The sequence below is a fragment of the Dermacentor silvarum genome, chromosome 11 (genome assembly GCF_013339745.2).
Source record: "Dermacentor silvarum isolate Dsil-2018 chromosome 11, BIME_Dsil_1.4, whole genome shotgun sequence".
In the NCBI taxonomy this organism is placed as follows: domain Eukaryota; kingdom Metazoa; phylum Arthropoda; class Arachnida; order Ixodida; family Ixodidae; genus Dermacentor; species Dermacentor silvarum.
The window spans coordinates 76,519,289-76,536,271 of record NC_051164.1 but is presented as its reverse complement, the minus strand read 5'-3'; the positions used below and the strand labels follow the sequence as shown (position 1 = coordinate 76,536,271).

The window sequence follows — 16,983 nt, the reverse complement described above, 5'->3', positions numbered from 1 at the left end:
TTGCACTCTGTCTTCTTCTCCTACAGGCAACTGCATTTCTATCAGTTACGAGCACAATACACGGCACCTACTGATGAGCTGCAGACCAAGTGCTAGGACTCCCTACATGACACACTCTGTGAGTGATCTGTTGGCTGTCTCCTATTTGATCTCGGATTGTTAGGATGTCACAAAGGCCTCACAGGTCCTACCCCCCCCCCCCCCCCCCCCATTGCTTCTTATGGTGCTTTCTGTATCCTAAAGCATTTCTTGTTGCATGGGGCATTGTTATCATAACTACTGTATGCTAAAATTTGTAGTGTTGTATTTTTGGGCATCACAGGGCCTATCTGGAAGAAAGAGAGAAAAAGAAAAAACGGCTAGTGTAGAGTGGTAGCGGAGACAAGCAGTACTGCATCCCTGCAGGTTTGTAGCACCAATCCCGTACATTAGAATGATGTATGTTTTTATTCTAACAATGCCAACAAAAATATTCTTCACTTCCTTCTGCCTTGTTCTCAATCAAATTTTGCGTTGTGTATCGTGTGGTCCTCTCTTTACTTGTCCATGTCGTCTTCTGCCAGAAAAATATTTAGTCTCAAACGAAGATAACTCAGCTTTTTGACTTCAAACATATCATTTCGTCAGTCATCACCAACATGCATTATATGCAGGGGTTGCGTTGCAAGATAGTTGTTGCCACAGCAGTGCATGGGAGCTAGTGTAAGAACAGTTAAACCTCAATGTAATGAACTTTAATATAACGAAATTCAATGACAAAAAAGTGAGGGAGGGGGGGCAAGGGGGAGCATGGCAAGTTGGCGCGCATCTCCTTTTCTAGTGTGGCTCTGTGTGCTTGACTGTCAGCATGGCTGAGCACATATGCAGCCCGGCCGCGCTGTTTCAGAGGCAATCGGCTGCATGTGCAAAGTATGGGGGAGCTGAGATGGCGTGTCATTGTGTGCTGTCTTCCTGCGCCTTTAGTGCTGAAGGTTGCGTAATCTTGAGTTTTGGAGACCTGTTGAAGTGAGAGGCAGACGAAGCATTCGCTCCCTGCTGCCGACACTCTTCATGATAGCGTCGTCCCACTGCCGGCGACACCATCAGTTGCGACAAAGGAGCGGATGTGGAACCCGCCGTGGTTGCTCAGTGGCTATGGTGTTGGGCTGCTGAGCACGAGGTCGCGGGATCGAATCCCGGCCACGGCGGCCGCATTTCGATGGGGGCGAAATGCGAAAACACCCGTGTACTTAGATTTAGGTGCACGTTAAAGAACCCCAGGTAGTCCAAATTTCCGGAGTCCCCCACTACAGCGTGCCTCATAATCAGATCGTGGTTTTGGCGCGTAAAACCCCATAATTTAATTTTAATTTTTGAGCGGATGTGGAACCGTTGCTTGCTTCGGTTCATACCGCTGGTGTGAAGATATCGTCGACACTGCATGAAACCATATCTTTTGTTGCTGACTCAAATTCAGCTTAAGAGTGCTGATTTGGTGAGTTGGAACAGTTCAGTCATAATGGCGATCAGCGCGCTACGGAACCAGTGTCTCCACTTCTCTCTGTCACTGTGGCACGCTGCGCTGGCTGATGCAGCTAGGCATGACCTCCAAGATTGCGTGAAACGAGCACGAGCTGGTTGCACGCCAGCCAAGCCAAGCCGTTTTGCTCACATAACGGGGCCAAGGCAGCCATGGGGAGGACGGCAAATTAGATAGTTTTGCTTTCACGAGCCAAATGCATCCGTGTATATGACTGACAGTGTTTTTGGCGCTGTGCCAAGCTCTGTTGGCCATATACTTCAATGGGTTCGCAAAATCTCATGAAAGTGAAACTACTATATCTCCGAATGTTATGGAGGTCGCCCAATACCGTCCCAGCTGCATAGGTGGAACATCGTGTTGTACGCAAGCCGCATGCTCCTCGAAAATGACGCACTTCATTTGCATCGTAGCAAGCTAGCTGTTCCCTTCAACCACAACATCGTTTTGCCAGTTTCTCTGCAATATGAGCGAGCCAAGTGGAAATCGTAAGCGAAAGACCATCACATTGGCAAAGAAAGAGGCTGTAGTCAAGGCTGTTGTGTCGCCTGTTGTGTCGCCTGTTGGATGTGCGGCTTCCCAAGTTCTGAATTATTATGTTCGTTCTCCCATGCGAACTTTGTTGATTCGCCGCTTTGCACTGTGTATGCTTTTTACATGTTGACTTTTTGTATCCACTCCTACAGTGCCTCACAGTGAGAGCATATGCAGATAATTAGATTAAGCACCATTTTACCGTAAAATTTCAATAGTTGTCAGTTTGTTCAACCTGGGCAACACTCATTCCGTGCAGATATGCAACATGCTCTTCCCGATGGCAGATGAAGGCAGCCGCTGTGCCTTCAATGTTGTCCATGTGTTCAACGGAGGTCCCACTCAGGTGCAGCTGTCGAGATCGTGCATCTGCCTCGACCCTGATGATGCTGCCAACTTCTGGGCTGTAGCTGGTGATGAGTCGTACAAACAGGTATGAAGTAGTATTGCACTTGGCGTGCAAGCACCAGCACTCTGTGTACCGCTCAAAGAGAGCCACACATTCTTTCCTTTTTCTTTTATATGGATAGTATGTCCCTGTCATGCAAATTCAGTTTAGTTATCCCAGTTAGAAGGGGTAGTGTTCCCATACGATTACTTTTGGGAATACAATTGCTTTCACGAGGTCTCACGTGACTCGGCTCTGGACGTGTCGAAGTATATGGCCAGTAACGTTCCTGGCACTGTAAGAAGATAGCACGCTTGGCACGGTGCCAGGAACGTGGATGCATTCGGTGCTGAGTTACGCGAGGTCTCCAAAAAATGATCGTAACCCCCGAAGGTGATCTCATGAGAACACCGTCCCAGTAACTGTCCGTGAATGCTGTGCACCCAATTGTGAATTGCTATACATTTTATCCTGCTTATAACAATGTTTAGGTGCCAAGAAAATTGCGTTGTTATAACCGGGTTGCACGAAAAAAACTAAGAGGGGACAGACATCAAAACATTTGAATTAGAGTGAAAGAAGTACAGTCGAACCCACTTAACATTACCAGTTTTAGCAATACTTGGATATATATAGTGCAGTCCACTTATAACGATATCAAGAAGAACGAAAAATCCGATCCTTATAACCGATCATCGCTACATCTGGACTGCCATAAGAAAAAAAAAAAACACCGCGTATATATTTGCCGTCTCAAAACCAAATTTGCCACTTGTGATAAAAAATCGACGTTGTAGAAAGTAGGCAGTGAAAAATAAAACGTTTATTTATACCTCTAAATAGCGTCTCAATCGTTAGGCGTACTGAAATAGAATGCTTTCGCAGAAGTTTCGGATTCGCAACCGCCGTGTGCATCGTGTCCAGCTGCTGCGCGAACTCTGGCGGCTGTAATTTAGTGTGCATGAAATCAATGAGCGATCGACGACAGCTCACTTTGGGTGAACATCGGGGTCGGTGTCAAAAACGGGCCATTGCTAATCTCTTCGTCACTGCCGCTGCTGTTGTCGCCTCCATCGCACAACGCCACCATCTGTCGCTACAACGATCGCCCCGTCGGAGATCTCTTTGCAGAACGGGGCAGCACTATCTGCACTCGGAAACTCCTTCATTGAAGCACCTCCTATTTCATCATCAGTAGCGACGTGCTCCCAGACTTCGGTAATGTCAGCGGCTTCCACCGTGTTGGTTTCGTCCATGGGAGTTTGGTCCGGGCGCACGAGGCCTGCTTTTTCCGTTGATCGGCATGACCACTGCTTCTAGCCTTCGTGATCATGGTGCTCCCGGTTTTCGTAATCGTCGATATCATCGACTTGCGCGAGCTCGTACTTCTAGTCTTGCAAAATTTGCAGCTTTGTCTTGAGAGACACAGCTTTGCACTTCGTCGGTGCACCTCCCACTTCTTCCGCGGCGCATTTCCACGCTCGCTGAGAGCGTAGGCTGCGCAGGCGCCGCTTGCTTATCGCTTTCTTCCCCCTCCTCTCTGTACGCTCGCACGACCACCGGCGACGCAGACGCGAAGCTGCTGGCGTCATCTTGTGCACGCTGCGCCAACTTGCGATGCTCTCCGTGGCTTTCGTTCACAATCGGCGCACGGGTGGGATGCGCTGCGTGGTAATGGCGGCAGATACGAACTCGCGTAGGCAAACTTTTGCCCCGTCTCGATTCAGGGCAACTTAGGAACGCAAATTTCACGATTATTCTGCATGAAAAACGCTGCCCAGAAGCAAAATTTCGATCGTTATATCCGATATGCGGTGAATAACATATCGTTATATATATATATTTTTTTTTGTCATAGCCCTAATGCATAAGTTGACAATCTTATGTCGACTGATCGTTATAACCGATATATCGTTATATGTGGTATCGTTATAAGTGGACTGCACTGTACAGTCCACGGCCGATTTTTCGGATGCCCGATTTTCCAGACATGCCCGATAATCAGACACCTTCGCGGCACTGCCACGTACCCCATGTAGAGTCAACGTATAAGAATGTCTGAAATTTCGTACGCGAAAACACTTCACTGTCAGATTTTCTGGACTTATTGCCATGACTGCAGATCTGAAACAGCGTTATCAAAGCCACCACCACTGCCATTTTGATTATCTCATCGCCTGAAACAGGCGTTCTCACACGCAGATCTGCTGGCAGCCGTAGCCACCACCGCGGCAACGGTAGGCCTACCTGCTTCGACGTTCACTACCAAGCTTCTTGCTCGGTGCCATATTGCATTGAAAGAATTTGCTGCTATCAGCAATGGCTCTGACTCCGCCTTTGTAATCCTTGCCAGTGGCTTCGAAGCTCGGAAAGCACGATGCGTTGCATAATGCCAGTTCCCGAAAGTCAGCTTTGCCTCAGTACAGCAGTGTTACGCGGTGAAGCATATGCGAAGTATTGCGGTGAAGCATACCAAGAGTGGCGAAGGGCAATTGTCACGGGACACAGTATGTATTCCTTAATCATACACGCTTGCATCTGCCGTCTCTTGTCACAGTACGAGCACCGATACACCTAATAAGTGTACTGGCATTTCTTCTGAGCCATTTCGGACGTGCCTGTGGTGATTTGAGCCCTTGGGGGCAGTAAAAGGCATGCATTCGTTTTTTTAGATTGCCCGATTTTTCGGACGTTTTCGCGGTTCCTAGGAAGTCCAAAAAATCGATGAGTAGCTGCGGCACCGTTAACTTTTGTGTGTTCTATGGTAAAATAAACAGCTTATTATACTGTTCATATGCCGTGTTATTGGTTTTAACAAATAAATTTGGCTACTGGGTGTGTCTGCCGAAGGGAAAAGAAATGCAAAATCTTGAAAAAGAAAAAAACAGAACTCAAGCTGTCGCACCTGCCTGCATTCCACGTGCACATACGCCTTCACCATATTGGCAGCCTCATGCGCCTCTCTCCTGTCTCCCTACCAACCTTCCGAAACCCGAATCCACTGTGCTGACGGGCGCTGGCGAGGGCAGCCATCGGGGCTGTCAGCTGCCAATTAACAACTTTGGGCACGTGTACGTTTCTGAATTGAGTTGTGAGTCAGGGCTTTTTCCTGACTTTCTCATACCCTGTGACATTGATGTTGGTGTTGTACAACTTCATTTTTAGCCTCTGGTGTTATTTTAAGCTACAGTGGAAGAAAAAGAAAGCACAAAGTTACCCTATCTGCGCAGGTTCTTGTGTGGGATGCTTCATCGGGCAAGCGCATTCACCAACTGCCAGTCACCAACCCTGTGCTGGATGTGTGCCCTGTGACAACTCCCCTCGGCTGGGGTCTGGCTGCCCTCGCTAAGAACACCCTTTCACTTTACTCCTGGAAACATGGTGTCAACTAAGTGTCATATGTTGAAAGGCAGTGTCAAACTCTCACCGAACAACGTCAGGCTCTGCAAAGTGGACCTCTTTGTATGGCGCCAAGCAAATTGTTGTCTGGTTGCAACTTGCAACTGTTCTGCCCGTCATCAAATCTGTACATAGAAAAGGAACGTTGAAATTGTGCTCTCAGGGGTCTGTGGTTAGAGGCTGTTATTGCATGTCATAATCCACTTCTTGTACAGCGCAGTTGTTTGGCTGATAGGTAAGCTCATTTCTCGTTGGACGTTCAGCCGTCAGGCGGTGAACTTGACACACTGGGCAAAGAACCACCTGTGTGCCATCCTGTGGATGCAGTGTGAATCATGTCACACACTGCACTTACGATATGTGTGATAAGAGGGCCCTGGGTTGATGTTCAGGTTTTGCTGTCAAGCATAGCACTGTCAAGTGTCTCATTGTCACAGCTGCCATCCCCCCCCCCCCCCCCAAGCTGAACATAGGCATGCTCTGGACCAGAGTGCATGTGCAGTAAGGCAAATGACGCTAAAGCCTTGACAGCCTTTAAAAACACCAACTTCCTTTTGACTTCAAGACACAGTATACAGTGCTACATTGCATGGTTCCAGGGGATAGGCTAGACACTGTTGTCTGAAGTTGGCTGTACTAATGAGAGATTGTCTTGCTCTTCAGTCCATTATATACATTTAAATGTTCTGCATGTGTCGTATTTATTGTGGGGTGCCTCAACTTTGTCAACTAGATACTGTTGTTTGGGTACGAACCTACTTTAGATTCCCTTTAAAGCTTCAGTTCGGAGCAGTTCTTGCCATGAGGCTTTGACACAGCTGTCAGATGCAGCTAAGGTACCTGGGGGTATTGGGGGCTGAGTCAGTGGTCATGTTTTGCCGAACATTGAATCGTGGCAGGATGAGTGTCATAAAAATTTACTTTTGCATAATCAGTAAGTGCATGTCTCGCATTTCATTTGGAACATGGCTATATGCATATCACAGGAATTTACTTCTTTGTGATCAATAAGGGCAACTCTCATATATTTCAATGCGTTGTGGCTTACCCAAAGCAGCTAATGCCGTGACATAGATTGAGTCTATGCCTAGGCCTGTCTCATGAGCCATAAAATTTTCTTGTACAGTTCATTTGTATATTACCTCTGCAAAATACTGTACATTGTTGGCTTATGTACTGAAGATCTCCTAGAGCTGTTACTTGTGCCAAAAGGTAAACTGGGAAGCTGTTACGGAAGCTATGACAGGTTGAGTAGCATTGTAAGTGAAATGTGGACATGCCATCACTTTGCACTTCTACATCATAAACTTGGACAACATTGTACAAAGCACCTTGCACTCATCACCATACCTGCCTCTCGACATCTGCAATTTTTTTCCTTAGGAGCACACTTGAAACAGTTGTCGATAACCAGCGACCTCTGTTATACAGCTTGAAGTGTTTCCTTGTCTGATCTGAAAGCAGAGTTAGCCTTAAGAAGAGTTTTTGCAGACCTGCGTGTATGTTGGTGCACACAATCATTCTCATAACTAGCATCAAGTTAGCCTCAAACAGGATCGGCATCTATACAGGAAACATTGCACATTCACATGTCTTTCTTAAGAGTTCAGAGTAATTTTCTTTTACCGCTCCTATTTTAAGATGTGCTGACGACATCAGCTGAAGTTAACAAGTGTCTGTGACGAGCACCTTGTGGCAGGTCAGGTGTGACTGCTTGTTTCTGTGAATGTTGTTAATGCTGAACATTTCGTCCGCTATTCTCAGTTCTCTTCAGCATGCAAGTTGATCAGCTTGATTCGGTATTGAGCAGTTAGTTGAACAACAGTGTCAGTGCACTTTCCAGGTAAAGCCAGCTATCATGGGAATGGACTCCAACATGTCGCGTCTCACAACTGTAATGTGTCAGAGTGGTTCTCTTCAAGGTTATTGTTTGTTTTCGTTTATTCTCTTGCGTGTCTATTCCTATCTTATCTCTTTGGCTAAGGAACGCGCCGTGCACAGTGACAAACCAAAGCAGTACCTCCATCGAGGATGCTGGACAGATGGCTTTGGTTCTTGGAGGTGTCTGTCTCCTTAATGAGGTTGCAAAGTGTACATAATATATAAGGTGTGTGCACTCGCCTGTGTCTCACACTCGGGGAAGGGGGGGAACAAAACACGATGGTGCTTCAGCAAAGCATGTAATAATCACACATTTAAACAAGTGTTTGAAGGTGTTACTCTTGTGTGTACATATACGTACAATAGTTTGCGAGCACCCTGGTGTGAATCAATAAATGCTTTGTGCGTGAGTTTTTATTAAGTGTTGTGTCATTTTACTAAGAGTATGTACTAAAATGTGATGTTTACAAGAACATCTACCAAGCACGTGTGAGCTTTGTTTGGGACTATTGTGCAGAAATTCGTATGTCCATGCTTGCACTGCAGTTGGAAAAGTTTGTTTCCTTCCTCTGTGGTATACAATGACACTCAGTACAGAGATGGGCTCAGGTGAAGCATTGCTTGTAAGGTCTCTGCATTCTCTTGCGAGTCCATATTGGATACATTGGGCATGCTGCCAAATGCAGCAGCAAATAAACCTGAGAAGCAATCTTGTCAAGGAAATTATGTTAATTTGCACATTACTGCCGTGCAAATTAGTAAAAATCTGGCTCTAGCTGGTAAAGCTCGTACAGGACCAGCACAGCTAAACTTGCCACAAGCATTATAATGCACTGGCTGCTATCTTGAAGTGATGATTGTTGCCGTATTTACTAGATTTCGAAGTGCACTTCTTAATGCGAAAGCATTATATGGCTCGTGAAGTGGGAAATCCAGCGACGTGGCCGGAGATGCTGCAAAATGTCATGTGGTCACAGCCAATCAATGGGAGGCGCATGGCACGGGTTTGCTGGCTTCCTTGAAGCACCACCAGATAGTGCTCACCTCCGCGCATCTGCGGTGGCGCCGGCCGTGTGGGGAAAGAAAAAAAAAAGAACCAGAAAGTTCACCTTCGTGCATAGTGTTCACCGCAAGTGTTTCCTGGTAAAGATTACGATTGCATAAGCTCAGTTGCTGGGAAGTGGCAACTGTATGGCCAGTCTACTTATAGCGCCGCACGTTATGGCGCTGTCAGTCAGTGCGGTGATTTTGGTGAGTTCTGTCGTGTGCTCCGATGGATGACGTAAGTACAGACAACACAAGTCCAAGCAAGTACGCGAACGAGGCTGAGGAGTCATTGGAGAGACGTCGCAATGCTTTCGCATTCATCCACCTAGAGATCTTTGAATTTTCTTTCTGGAAATGTTTTAGCTTCAAGTAAAAAATCAAAATTGCAATAGTGAAAACCAACCACGATTGTTATTAAAAATTTCTGTAATCCAATACAATCCAGCCTGCTTGTTGCTGCTGCTCTAGGAGCCACGATAGCTTTTTGCCCGCTCTCTAACTTCGTTAGGCTATAGTAGATTTTAGATGCTATAGATCCTTTTGCCCGCTAAATATAGCGGGCAAAAAGAAGACAATGGTGAGTAGCAGGAGTGCTTTATTTCTGTACATAACCACCGTTATACTAGTCAAGTTTGCCATTAGCTATAGGAAAATTATGGTTCTTAAAGCATTATGGATATTTATTTTATCTAAAACCATAAGATGAGACTGTCTGTATATTTGAGCAATTTTTGTTAGGGTCTAGTCAACTGATAAGGCACGAGACAGGAAGTTTCCTGGGGCCACACACTCGCTGTGTTATTGCTCATGTGAAACCATCTACAGTTAGGCTGTCATTGTCTACAAAATGCAATATTTCAAATTTCAGACCAACTGTAGCTCGGATACAAACATTTTTATTTTTAAAGTAAAAATAAACTGTCATAACTCTCTCTCTCTCTCACCATGAAATACTGCTGCCTGAACAATCAAGGGCTTCACGTTTATAATTTCTCAAAGTTGGGATGCATGTCAAAATGGAGGGCGCAGCATTTTTCATTTCTGGCAGTGAAAATTGCCCGCGTGTCACCAATCAAGTAAATACGGTAGAGCAAACTAAAAAATGATGTGTTCTTTGATCACCAGGAATTGTGCATTTTGACACACACTTCTTATTCTGAATTTTGCCTTCATTGTCTGGGAACGTAGATTATTGTTGATGCGAGGCTTCTGTGCCCTATGCAGCAGTCTCTGAGGCTGCAGTGGAGGAGCTATGCTGCCCATATTTCTACACCAGGAAGAGCTGGCCTTAAAACATGCTGGAACACAAGACTCAAGTGAGAGCTTCGACAGGCTACTGATTTCATCACTATTGTGTTGCTCGCAACTGTGACTTGTGGGTTGTTTGCAGAGCACAAGTGTTGGGCTTCATTGGGTGAAGAATAATTCAACAAGCATTTATTTACCATTGATAACCGATTGATAACAAATTTTATTTCAGCTTTTCTATTTGTTTGACGTTGATTCTCTACAACCTTAGCTGGATGGCATGACAGCCTCTACGTTTTATTGACATGAGAGATGTGGCACAATACATACACTGATGACGTCCAAGCACAAAGTTGCCTCAAAGAGGCCTCTAAATGAGTCTTACAGAAGCATGTGTTCAACAAGTGACGGTTGCTTGAGCTCTATCTACAGAACATTATCGTAAGGTGTAAGGCACACGTTTTATATATACATGAACAACAGGCTGCTTGCTTCCTCCGTGGCTGCTTCTCTGTGGGCTTATCTGCGCTTGTGCCAATAAGTTTTTTCTTGTAGTTGTTAATTTGCATGCTGCTGACAATGTTCTTGGTACTATGTGAGGCCAACATGTCTGGCCCCATCGAAGTGGAATTCGTGAGCATGCGTCTTTCGATGCTCCGTTGTCAGAGGGGCCCCCTTCATCTTTTTTTGTCAGAACTGCAGCTTCTTGGCAGCCGTCGGGTTCTGCAGAGGATGGCCACTGTTGGATGAAAATCACATTGATAGCAGCGAATTAGTCCTGCATGCCAACTGGCCTACATTGGAGACCTGTCTTTACCTACATAAATTCGAGCTTGCGTGTGGTGTTACGAAAGCATTTTTTGTGATGTCATTAACTATAGATTTTTGCATGCTGTAGCAAGTAAGACTATGCGGAGCCTTCTTATTAGCAGTGTTCACATAATGTTGATGGGGTGGCATATAAAGCAACATTACCGTGAGTGCACATTTGACAGCAGCGCTACATTGTCGTGACGTCACATTCTGCAGCATGTCAGTACCACTGAGGGCCGAAGTTTTCACACCATGCAAGTGCTTAACAAATTGTGTAGCTGAATAACCTCATGGATCTGGCACTACGATATTGAGATCACACTTGGCATGTCCATTTTGTGCTGTAAAGAGTGGCCGTCGGAGAGAGCCAGCAAGGTGACTTTTTATTTGCTAGGCTTCATTCATAAATGAAAGAGCAATTGAAATCATGCTGAGCTCAACTCAAAGGCACACAAGAAACTTTATACACTACAATAAATTCACTACAAGGGGCTTCAAAACCAATGCTCTTGGTTGCCAGATCACACAGTGGTGCGCTTTTGTTGATGCTCATGTGTGGTCCGCACATTTTGTTTTTCTTTAGTGCACTCACATGGACACCCACAAATATAAAGGTGGGGGCAACATCTAGCGCTGTGGCTTAATTGGTAGAGCACTACCAAAATTAGGGATTTGGATTCTTCTAAAGATGCATTGTCTTTACTTTCTTTCCCTTTTACTCCGAGTGATCAAAACTACCGAGTTAATATTGTCCTTTTATGACATTAATGACCTGTGGAATCTTCACTAGCTATTTCATTTGAGGAGTCTCTAGCTTTCCACCAATCCATTTAGCAGTACCCATGTTTGTTGCACCTTCACCACTGTGCACACACAACATGCAGTGAAGTGCTTGAGCATAGAGATAGGTATGTCTTATTTGTTTCCAGGCAGCACAGCTATTGCCATGACCTTCTCTGTAATGAAGTAATGAACCAAAATAATGTGCTCTACTGTTTAGTAAAAGCTAAGGAGACCCCTCTTTTTCATATCTGCTTGTATTCATTAATTCTCAGGACCCAGCAGAGCACTCAGGTTGCTAATGGTTGCTAATGGCAGAATTCCAGGAAAGACTCTTGTTATGATGCCTAGATAAGCTTGACATACTTTACGCTGTACTCCCAGGCACCTTATCTTTACATTGTCTTATCTTTAGTCTCGGTAAGCTTTTCTATTTGCTGAATAAGGTTTTAATCTATGTACAGGGAGTGGTGCAACAGGTCTAAGAGTCAGTAACATCTCACCTGCTTCCGAGTCCGTATGGCCTGTTTACATCTGCAAAATAAAAGGGAGACAATCTAGAATGAGTTGCAATATTCACCATAGGAGGGGTATATGTTTCAGCGAGTGGGCAAGCTACAGATAAAGCTTCATTCCAGGCAGATTGGTTCTGGTTTATATTGTTGCAGGCAAGACCCGCGCCAAAGAACGCTGCATTTGCACTAAACATAGCATCTGTTGTGTGGCATCATAAGCGGTATGTCGGACATGAACTTGCAGTGCAACACATGTGTTGTCGGTGCACACATTATGTGTACCTTTCCCTGTCCCTCATCCTTTGGCGCTGTTCTCACAGAACCCTCACATGGTTAAACAAGCAGAGAACCTTGACATGTCTTTGCACTATGAATCGGATTCAAAGTAGGCATTGGTTCTGTTATGGTACGCTGCCGCATGCTTCACTGCAAGCGAAGTAATGTGCGCGCACAGTGAAACGACAATGTGTGCCACAGATGGCTTTGTTTCTCAAGATTGTGCACTTCTGGCCTTTACTGAGACATCATTCCTAGTGAAAATGACTTGCAATGTCTGTTGTGCTGCCAGATAAAGTGCTCCTACGTTTGCACACCTGAATGCTAATACAGAAAGCAGCGCCGCATCTTCGGTTCTCATGGTTTTCATTTCACTTACTACATACCACACTAGGGGACCACAAACACATAAGGGTGTCTTGCATTCTCAGAACATACAAATTTAAAGTAAACTAGAGCAAAAATAAAGTAAAAAGACATTGAGCTGCTATAACAGTGAGTAAGGTACAGGCTAATACAAAGGCTATAAAAATACAGGGAACAGAATGAGTACAGCTATTTGATAAGTATACAGGGTACAGTGTGTAAATATAAACGCGAGCATGGGGCCACAATGTTTTGGAGTAGTAGGTTGATGAATGTGGAGCAGATGTGTGAGTTTATTGCAATCAGTATAGGGGACTACATGGCTAAGGTTTTCAATCCTTGATGATTGAGCTTTAGTTCACTTCCAACTACACTTCCTATGAAAAAGGCTCACCAGTGGTTACTTTTCCTGAACTGAAACACCCACCAACCCATATGGCAAGTTTGATGTTCATCTTCATACTATAAAGTCTTTCTCCATTCTTGCATTCACAAGGAAACTTTTCTGGTGTCAGCCTAAAGCTTTTTTATGTTATTCTCGCGGAAGCAGTAGAAGTATTGCTCAGGGCTTTTAATTTTAAATACTATAGCATGGAATGCTTATGGTTAAGTGAGACTTTTTTAATTTGTTGTTCAGGTTTATTCAAAGCCATGCAATGAACATAGCAAGATGTTTGCAATCTGACAAGAGCCAGAAAACAGTCTATATGTCCTTAGCATTTTGCGTCAGTGCCTGCTATTTGCAGATGTGCTCATCAATTTGGTCTTCCAGTTTATAGAAAGTGACCAGTAGCAGTTAAAATTTTGCATGGTGAAACAAAGCATGCTGGTGCAACAAGAACACTGGGGTATTATGAAGGTTCAACAAATATCAGCACAAGAAATATGAAACAGAGAGCCTCAGGGCCTCTTCAAAATTGATGCATTAGCACACGCTGAGTACTTACTCACATAAGGAAGCAGTCTTGCCTGCACAAGATATATTTTAATAACAGTTTTTTGGCAGCGTCCTGTTAAAGCACAGCAGTTCATTTTTGATGGTAGGCTCACATGCAGCCATTTTTTTTGTGTGTGGTTTACATCTGCTGTGAAGTTGAGTTTTATCCATGCAAATATCAAAGACTGAATGTGGCTAGTGATGCTGTTAGCTATTCAAACAAATGTATGAGTCTGCTGCGGATTGCATATCAACTAGGATAGGATGGGCAGGATGGTCGCAGGAACATAAACTTGTCCCACAAATAGCACCAGTAACAAACGCTCATAGAGGTGAACGCAAGCAACCTTTACTAACGGCTGATTTATTGGAAAGCATTGTCAACAGGTCTGTCCGAAGTCTTGATTTGCATACCCCTTTTGCATTGCTAAAGTATTTGGCAATTCTTTTAGTAAAATTTTTGACAATCGGGCCTGTCTGTATCTGTATCTCTTTCTTGTGCTTGTTTGTCACTGGTGTTATCTTATCTAGTACACTTATATACATGTCCATTAAGCAATAATCAAACGTGCAACCTTTTCCTTTTGAGAAAACTTCCTTCTGCGAGTTGAAGCTCGTGAACAAAAATGTCAGTGGTAGTGGTGGCGGGGCATCAGAACATTCAACTGTAGAACATGGCATCACGGGTAACGACTTAGTTGCAGCATCACATTGGATAATTAGGATGGCACGAATCGGAGTTCCAATTGTAAGCTTGGCATTGATGGATGGTTAACTGAATATAGGTATCGTGACAACTGGATATTTGTGAAAAGCATGATCGTGCATCTATGATGAAATAGTAATGTGAACAAAGCTCACAACTATTAACAATTGCGCGGTCGCATTGTTTAGTTTGAATGTCTGTGCATTGTACACTTGATCAGTGTAACCAGGGCATAAGTTACAGGCATTGTGGAGGAGGAAGATGGCCTGCGGAGCTGGTAGTGTTGTGAACAGTGCACTAGTCTAGTACAACCCGACTGTGTTACGAGCGTCACAAAGGAGGGCGCTCTAGGAGTTGGCAATGTAGACAGTCTGACTGCTTGTAAGTGAAGATAGGTCAGGGAAAATGGCACAGCAGGTGAAGTACATTTCGGTAATCAGTAGTGTAAGAGACGACGTGGGGAAACATGGGTGCAGTGGTTTCTTGAGTCTTGTGCAAGGAGGGACCAGTGATTGTGCGGCTCGCGTGGTAACGCTATACTCACATGATTCCGAACAGATGACTGCATTTTGAATATCCCAACCGGTGCACGGTCAACCAGAACTACATTTTCCGGTTAGGCTTCAGAACTGTCCTGTTATGGCACCAACAACAGCATCATTACAACTTTTTGACAATACTAACATACAAATGTGTACAGATAACCTACTGATAAATTTTCCAGGCTGAAAAATTGTACGAGAAGGATAAATTTGACTGCATGAGGTGATGTTCTGCATTTTTACACCGATTGCTGTCAATTCCTTTGAGAGAGAGAAAAAAAAAAGATCAAATGTGACTTATCATGAACCAAAAGACATACATTGACTTGTGCAGTAATTTAGCTTGCGTTGGGAAGCTAAGGGAACACTAAAAAAAATTGTCGGGCCATACTTTTAGGTCACAGTTCTGAAAATTTTCCAATAGGCAGATGTTTGGTAAGCCAGAAAGCACAAAAACATTAACAGGTTGGAGTGGGGGTAGGCTGAGACCAGATAATTACTAAATTAAATAAAGACGTTATGCATCATCATGCATCAAAAAAAAAAAGCTAAGGTTGTCGTCTCTTGGTAAGCTTTCTTGGCATGAAGAGTACCCAATACTATGCAGGGTATCGAAGGTTCTGACGTCACCGCTGCCTCAATAGGGTCTAACCTTCAGGTGCGATTTGCTCTGGACGAGTAATTTTCCAGTGCCTACTTAAATGGTTAATGCTGCTGTGACATTTAAACGAACACATAAAAAGAGAGATTAAGTTGAGTTGTAGGACATACTATTACACTTTATAGGTCTGTCTTACCATGAGCGGAAGCGTAAGCAGAAAAGGATGCAAGAAAAAAAACACTGGTGGCGCCTCCACCTTGTCATTTTCACACCAGACCTCCCTTCCCGATGTCATGGATTTTGACAGTGCCTGTTTTCGTCAGTTTTTGTTGTAAGAAAGATTACGTTGCATTGGAAAGTCGGTGCAGAATCAACCTGTAAACTTTCCCGGCACAAAAATAGTTGAAATTTGCGTAAGTGTGGTGAAATTTTTACGTCACACTGATATCACAGGTTTGGTGGTTTCTGCGCGAACTTCAAAAATGAAAATTCGTGAAATTATGTGCTCTACTATGTTACTATATATATTTTTTTTACTGAGGCAATATGTATCTCTCTTTAGTGTGCCCCTATATTTTCTTCCCTCTTAGTGAATCGTCGCCGGGGTTCTAAATAGTGAGTTCATGAGTGCATTGATTTGCGTTTGAATGCCTCGATCCTGACAGTCACGCTTACTGAATTGAGTAACGCAAGCGATATAAGGAGCAGCTTCAGTGAGTTGAGCCGCGTTATAAATCCAAGCGCCGTGCGTTTGAGACCAGTCGATGAGTGCGTCTCGATGCAGCGCCAGGGTGTCCCAACTATCATGCATCAAGATTTGAATGTATGCAAATGCCACGTAGCTGGACAGAACCAAGGTACCGTCGCTTGCAGATACTCAGACTATTTTTCGCATGCCGCCTAATTACATAATTAGTCAATCAACTTCTCAAATATTATAGTTAGATTAAAAGTGTCAATGAGAAAATTCTAGAGCAACATGAAAACCTCCCGGTACAGCTTTCTGTTGTTCAATACGTGCTACATAAGTGCTTTTTTTCCGAGCGTGAAAGAAACCCGCGAATGCACGCAAAATTGCCGCGTTACTGGCCGCTCAAGGCACTTTGGTGTATACGCGAGCATCTTTCACGCTCCAACCCTGCACGTTTCTAGAATCTTGTTCTATCCACAATTGCTCGAGAGTCCCCTTTTACTTTTCTCCCTGTAAAACTTACATTCCCTCTTGGTCGCACGGAACGCGACCTAGAGGGAATGTAAGGAGGGAACGTGTGCGACGCATGTACGTATGCTTGCGGCTGGGAACCGTCTTGATAGCGGGCTCATGAGACGGGGAAGAGCGCGCATCTACAGCCCCTCCGCTCCCCGCCTTCTGACTTGATCCAGTGCGCGAACGCCACGTGCGTGTGTTTTCTATAAGGTGGCTCTTAAATA

The 16,983-nt window shown here is 44.5% G+C and overlaps 1 protein-coding gene and 1 long non-coding RNA gene across 4 annotated transcripts in view; one reads left to right on the top strand and one right to left on the bottom strand.

Annotated features, from left to right (window-relative positions):
- The window catches only part of LOC119433692 (E3 ubiquitin-protein ligase RFWD3), a 41,963-nt gene extending 33,821 nt beyond the window's left edge, over nucleotides 1-8,142 (top strand). For all 3 annotated transcript variants that reach the window (XM_049659442.1, XM_037700946.2, XM_049659441.1), the window contains 3 exons: nucleotides 27-118; nucleotides 2,313-2,486; nucleotides 5,672-8,142. In XM_049659442.1, the coding sequence (XP_049515399.1) occupies nucleotides 27-118; nucleotides 2,313-2,486; nucleotides 5,672-5,833 (428 nt within the window). In that variant the 3' untranslated portion in view covers nucleotides 5,834-8,142. The remainder of the gene's footprint in view (nucleotides 1-26; nucleotides 119-2,312; nucleotides 2,487-5,671) is intronic.
- Nucleotides 8,143-10,225: 2,083 nt separating this feature from the next.
- The window catches only part of LOC119433444 (uncharacterized), a 33,030-nt gene continuing 26,272 nt past the window's right edge, over nucleotides 10,226-16,983 (bottom strand). Inside the window, exons 2-4 of the long non-coding RNA XR_005188372.2 lie at nucleotides 14,954-15,043; nucleotides 12,113-12,143; nucleotides 10,226-10,755 (exon numbers count right to left, since the gene is read on the bottom strand). This is a non-coding gene — a long non-coding RNA (uncharacterized LOC119433444). The remainder of the gene's footprint in view (nucleotides 10,756-12,112; nucleotides 12,144-14,953; nucleotides 15,044-16,983) is intronic.